The 5857-nt window shown below is 38.2% G+C and overlaps 1 protein-coding gene across 1 annotated transcript in view; it reads right to left on the bottom strand.

Annotated features, from left to right (window-relative positions):
* LOC117110188 overlaps nucleotides 1-5857 on the bottom strand; it is a 42881-nt gene that overhangs the window by 30831 nt on the left and 6193 nt on the right. Inside the window, exons 10-27 of the mRNA XM_033252811.1 lie at nucleotides 4655-4786; nucleotides 4435-4563; nucleotides 4213-4344; nucleotides 3993-4121; nucleotides 3550-3678; nucleotides 3327-3458; nucleotides 3107-3235; nucleotides 2885-3016; nucleotides 2659-2790; nucleotides 2436-2567; nucleotides 2205-2329; nucleotides 1885-2101; nucleotides 1625-1753; nucleotides 1402-1533; nucleotides 1001-1132; nucleotides 781-909; nucleotides 565-693; nucleotides 346-477 (exon numbers count right to left, since the gene is read on the bottom strand). Of these exons, the coding sequence (XP_033108702.1) occupies nucleotides 346-477; nucleotides 565-693; nucleotides 781-909; nucleotides 1001-1132; nucleotides 1402-1533; nucleotides 1625-1753; nucleotides 1885-2101; nucleotides 2205-2329; nucleotides 2436-2567; nucleotides 2659-2790; nucleotides 2885-3016; nucleotides 3107-3235; nucleotides 3327-3458; nucleotides 3550-3678; nucleotides 3993-4121; nucleotides 4213-4344; nucleotides 4435-4563; nucleotides 4655-4786 (2433 nt within the window). The remainder of the gene's footprint in view (nucleotides 1-345; nucleotides 478-564; nucleotides 694-780; nucleotides 910-1000; nucleotides 1133-1401; nucleotides 1534-1624; nucleotides 1754-1884; nucleotides 2102-2204; nucleotides 2330-2435; nucleotides 2568-2658; nucleotides 2791-2884; nucleotides 3017-3106; nucleotides 3236-3326; nucleotides 3459-3549; nucleotides 3679-3992; nucleotides 4122-4212; nucleotides 4345-4434; nucleotides 4564-4654; nucleotides 4787-5857) is intronic.

The following is a 5857-nucleotide window of genomic DNA, read 5'->3' as shown; positions in this document are numbered from 1 at the left end:
AACGAGTTGTCGTTGGATACGTGGTAGTCGGTCGTAAAGTGGTTCTTGGTACAGCGACAGTTGTTGTTTGTCCTGTGTTGAAAAGATAAATCATTTTACTTTTGTTCACTTAAAACTAGTCGGTATTTAATACATGATATTGCACACATGACTATAGCCTGCCTGGTAGTAGCAAAAATATGGGTCGTCCACAAAAAAAAATTGTTTGTTGATACTTGGTTTATTCATCGTACAACCACAGATGTTCATTACCCTGTTTCTACAAGATAAATCGTTTTACTTTTGCATACATATACCCAATACACTAGTAAATTAATTGTTTTGGACACTAAGGCTATAACCTACTTGCAGAAGACATCGTACGTCTAAACAAAGTGGTAGTTGCGGGAGGATGAGTAGTCCTCGAACTAGTTGTCGTTGGATACGTGGTTGTCGGTCGTAATGTAGTTCTTGGTACTGCAGCACTTGTGGTTTGCCCTGTGTCAAAAAATAAATCATTTTACTTTTGTTCACATATAAACAATACTATAGTCAATCAATGAGTTAACATGCTGGGATTCCTACCAGAAGCTGTTGTACGTTTAATTAGAGGGGTAGTTGGTGGATGAGTATTCGTTTCCAAACGAGTTGTCGTTGGATACGTGGTAGTCGGTAATAAAGTGCTTCTTGGTACAGCGACAGTTGCTGTTTGCCCTGTGTTGAAAAGATAAATCATTTTATTTTGTACCCTTATAACCAGTACAGTATTCAATACATGTTGCACACATGACTATAGCCTACCTACAAAAGACGTTGTACGTGCAATGAAAGGGGTAGTTGCAGAAGTCGTCGTTCCCAAACGAGTTGTCGTTGGATACGTGGTTGTCGGTCGTAATGTAGTTCTTGGTACTGCAGCACTTGTGGTTTGCCCTGTGTCAAAAAATAAATCATTTTACTTTTGTTCACATATAAGCAATAAAATAGTCAATCAATGAGTTTTCATGCTGGGATTATACCCTACCAGAAGAAGATGTTGTACGTTTAATTAGAGGGGTAGTTGGTGGATGAGTATTCGTTCCCAAACGGGTTGTCGTTGGATACGTGGTAGTCGGTCGTAAAGTGGTTCTTGGTACAGCGACAGTTGTTGTTTGTCCTGTGTTGAAAAATAAATCATTTTACATTTCTTCATTTAAAACTAGTCGGTATTCAATACATGATTTTGCACACATGACTATAGCCAGCCTGGTAGTAGCAGAAATACGGGTCGTCCACAAACAAATTGTTTTTGATAATTTGTTTATTCATCGTACAACCACAGATGTTTTTTACACTGTTTCTACAAGATAAATCGTTTTACTTTTGCATACATATACCCAATACACTAGTAAATTAATTGTTTTGGACACTAAGGCTGTAACCTACTTGCAGAAGACGTCGTACGTCTAAACAAAGTGGTAGTTGCGAAAGGATGAGTAGTCTTCGAACTAGTTGTCGTTGGATACGTGGTTTTTGGTCGCAATGTAGTTCTTGGTATTGCAGTAGTTGTTGTGTGCCCTGTGTTGAAAAGATAAATCATTTTACTTTTGTACCCTTATAACCAGTACAGTATTCAATACATGATGTTCCACACATGACTATAGCCTACCTGCAAAAGACGTTGTACGTCCAATGAAAGGGGTAGTTGCAGGAGTCGTCGTTCCCAAACGAGTTGTCGTTGGATACGTGGTTGTCGGTCGTAATGTAGTTCTTGGTACAGCCTCAGTTGTCGATTGCCCTGTTTCAACAAGATAAATAATTTTACTTTACTAATTATATAACCGAAACGCTATCTAATATTGAACTGATGAACATTTGTAGACAAAACCTTACTTTTTTTTTGAATAACAAAATTAACGTAACAAGTACCTTGAACAGAAACCGACGACGAATTAACGTTTAATGTACTTCCAGGTAACATTCCTCCGGCATTGTCAATTGCAGTCACGAGATCCGTTTGCAGTTCCTCATCAGATGTCGTACTCCCAGTTGCCTGTTCGAGTTGCGCATTAGCAACGATGCTACCTGCGCTAAAGCTCAACACTGAACAAGCTGCAACTTCATCGCTACCATATAGATCAATCAGCTATAAAAGTAATAATCATATATCGATAATTTCGTTTTACTACCATTATCAAACAATATTTAGTTATCATTAAAAGAGAAATAATTTATGTATTGCTGCTTACCGAGGTGCAAATTTCTTGCTCTAAACTCTTAAATTCGTCCGAGCTTGGATCTAGCAATTCGGCTGTTAAAACTGCTTCTGAACCGTCAACATTTGTAATTGAAAATGTGACAACAACACTTTTACCTACAAGACAAAGTAATATATAAATATATATGTTTTTCTTTAAAAAATTTATGATAGTTATTTGACACCATCAATCCATCTTTCGCACAAAACGTCAATAACATACCTGGAAAATACGTTGTACGTCTAATTAGAGGGGTACTTGTCGAAAGAGGAGTCGGCCTCAAAAGAGTTGTCCTTAAATGCGTGGTTGTCGGTCGTAATGTAGTTTTTGGTATTGCAACAGTTGTTGTTTGCCCTGTATCGAAAAATAAAATCATTTTACTTTTGTACACCTTAAATCTTTACTGCATTCATTACATTATTTTGCACACATGGCTATAACCTACCTGCATAAGACGTTGTACCTTTAAACAAAGTGGTAGTATCCGAAGGAGGATTCGTCCTCGAACGAGTTGTCGTTGGATACGTGGTTGTCGGTCGTAATGTAGTTCTCGGTGCTGCAGCATTTGTGGTTTGCCCTGTGTCAAAAAATAAATCATTTTATATTTGTTCACATATAAACAATTATACAATAGTCAATCAATGAGTTTACATGCTGGGATTATACCCTACCAGAAAAAGATGTTGTATGTCTAATTAGAGGGGTAGTTGGCGGATGAGTATCCGTTCCCAAACGAGTTGTCGTTGGATACGTGGTAGTCGGTCGAAAAGTGGTTCTTGGTACAGCGACAGTTGGTGTTTGCCCTGTGTTGAAAAGATAAATCATTTTATTTTGTATCCTTATAACCAGTACAGTATTCAATACATGATGTTGCACACATGCCTATAGCCTACCTGCAAAAGACGTTGTATGTCCAATGAAAGGGGTAGTTGCAGGAGTCGTCATTCCCAAACGAGTTGTCGTTGGATACGTGGTTGTCGGTCGTAATGTAGTTCTTGGTACTGCAGCACCTGTGGTTTGCCCTGTGTCAAAAAATAAATCATTTTATTTTTGTTCACATATAAACAATACAATAGTCAATAAATGAGTTTTCATGCTGGGATTATACCCTACCAGAAGGAGATGTTGTACGTCTAATTAGAGGGGTAGTTGGTGGATGAGTATTCGTTTCCAAACGAGTTGTCGTTGGATACGTGGTAGTCGGTCGTAAAGTGGGTCTTGGTACAGCGACAGTTGTTGTTTGCCCTGTGTTAAAAAGATAAATAATTTTACTTTTGTACCCTTATAACCAGTACGGTATGCAATACATGATGTTGGACACATGACTATAGCCTACCTGCAAAAGACGTTGTACGTCCAATGAAAGGGGTAGTTGCAGGAGTCGTCATTCCCAAACGACTTGTCGTTGGATACATGGTAGTCGGTCGTAAAGTGGTTCTTGGTACAGCGACAGTTGTTGTTTGCCCTGTGTTGAAAAGATAAATCATTTTACATTTGTTCACATATAAGCAATAAAATAGTCAATCAATGAGTTTACATGCTGGGATTATACCCTACCAGAAAAAGATGTTGTATGTATAATTAGAGGGGTAGTTGGCGGATGAGTATTCGTTCCCAAACGAGTTGTGATTGGATACGTGGTAGTCGGTCGTAAAGTGGTTCTTGGTACAGCGACAGTTGTTGTCTGTCCTGTGTTGAAAAGATAAATCATTTTACTTTTGTTCACTTAAAACTACTCGGTATTCAATACTTGATTTTCCACACATGACTATAGCCTACCTGCAAAAGACGTTGTATGTCCAATAAAAGGGGTAGTTGCAGGAGTCGTCGTTCCCAACCGAATTGTCGTTGGATACGTGGTTGTCGGTCGTAATGTAGTTCTTGGTACTGCAGCTCTTGTTGTTTGCCCTGTGTCAAAATATAAATCATTTTACTTTTGTTCACATATAAACAATACAATAGTCAATCAATGAGTTTACATGCTGAGATTATACCCTACCAGAAGAAAATGTTGTACGTCTAATTAGAGGGGTAGTTGGCGGATGAGTATTCGTTCCCAAACGAGTTGTCGTTGGATACGTGGTAGTCGGTCGTAAAGTGGTTCTTGGTACAGCGACAGTTGGTGTTTGCCCTGTGTTGAAAAGATAAATCATTTTATTTTGTACCCTTATAACCAGTACAGTATTCAATACATGATGTTGCACACATGCCTATAGCCTACCTGCAAAAGACGTTGTATGTCCAATGAAAGGGGTACTTGCAGGAGTCGTCATTCCCAAACGAGTTGTCGTTGGATACGTGGTTGTCCGTCGTAATGTAGTTCTTGGTACTGCAGCACTTGTGGTTTGCCCTGTGTCAAAAAATAAATCATTTTATTTTTGTTCACATATAAACAATACAATAGTCAATAAATGAGGTTACATGCTGGGATTATACCCTACCAGAAGAAGATGTTGTACGTCTAATTAGAGGGGTAGTTGGTGGATGAGTATTCGTTTCCAAACGAGTTGTCGTTGGATACGTGGTAGTCGGTCGTAAAGTGGTTCTTGGTACAGCGACAGTTGTTGTTTGCCCTGTGTTGAAAAGATAAATCATTTTACTTTTGTACCATTATAACCAGTACGGTATGCAATACATGATGTTGCACACATGACTATAGCCTACCTGCAAAAGACGTTGTACGTCCAATGAAAAGGGTAGTTGCGGGAGTCGTCGTTCCCAAACGAGTTGTCGTTGGATACGTGGTTGTCGGTCGTAATGTAGTTCTTGATACAGCCTCAGTTGTCGATTGCCCTGTTTCAACAAGATAAATAATTTTACTTTACTATTTATATAACCGAAACGCTATCTAATATTGAATTGATGAACATTTGTAGGCAAAACATTTTTTTTTTGAATAACAAAATTAATGTAATAAGTACCTTGAACAGAAACCGACGACGAATTAACTTTTAATGTACTTCCAGGTAACATTCCTCCGGCATTGTCAATTGCAGTCACGAGATCCGTTTGCAGTTCCTCATCAGATGTCGTACTCCCAGTTGCCTGCTCGAGTTGCGCATTAGCAACGATGCTACCTGCGCTAAAGCTCAACACTGAACAAGCTGCAACTTCATCGCTACCGTATAGATCAATCAGCTATAAAAGTAATAATCATATATCGATATTTCGTTTTACTACCATTATCAAACAATATTTAGTTATCATTAAAAGAGAAATAATATATGTATTGCTGCTTACCGAGGTGCAAATTTCTTGCTCTAAACTCTTAAATTCGTCCGAGCTTGGATCTAGCAATTCGGCTGTTAAAACTGCTTCTGAACCGTCAACATTTGTAATTGAAAATGTGACAACAACACTTTTACCTACAAGACAAAGTAATATATAAATATATAAGTTTTTCTTTTAAAATTTATGATAGTTATTTGACACCATCAATCCATCTTTCGCACAAAACGTCAATAACGTACCTGAAAAATACGTTGTACGTCTAAGTAGAGGGGTACTTGTCGAAAGAGGAGTCGGCCTCAAAAGAGTTGTCCTTAAATGCGTGGTTGTCGGTCGTAATGTAGTTTTTGGTATTGCAACAGTTGTTGTTTGCCCTGTATCGAAAAATAAATCATTTTACTTTTGTACACCTTAAA

This window comes from Anneissia japonica, unplaced genomic scaffold, assembly GCF_011630105.1.
Source record: "Anneissia japonica isolate Jap-2015-1 unplaced genomic scaffold, ASM1163010v1 scaffold284697_len431725_cov185, whole genome shotgun sequence".
Lineage (NCBI taxonomy): Eukaryota > Metazoa > Echinodermata > Crinoidea > Comatulida > Comatulidae > Anneissia > Anneissia japonica.
This window is presented reverse-complemented; position numbering and strand designations above follow the sequence as displayed.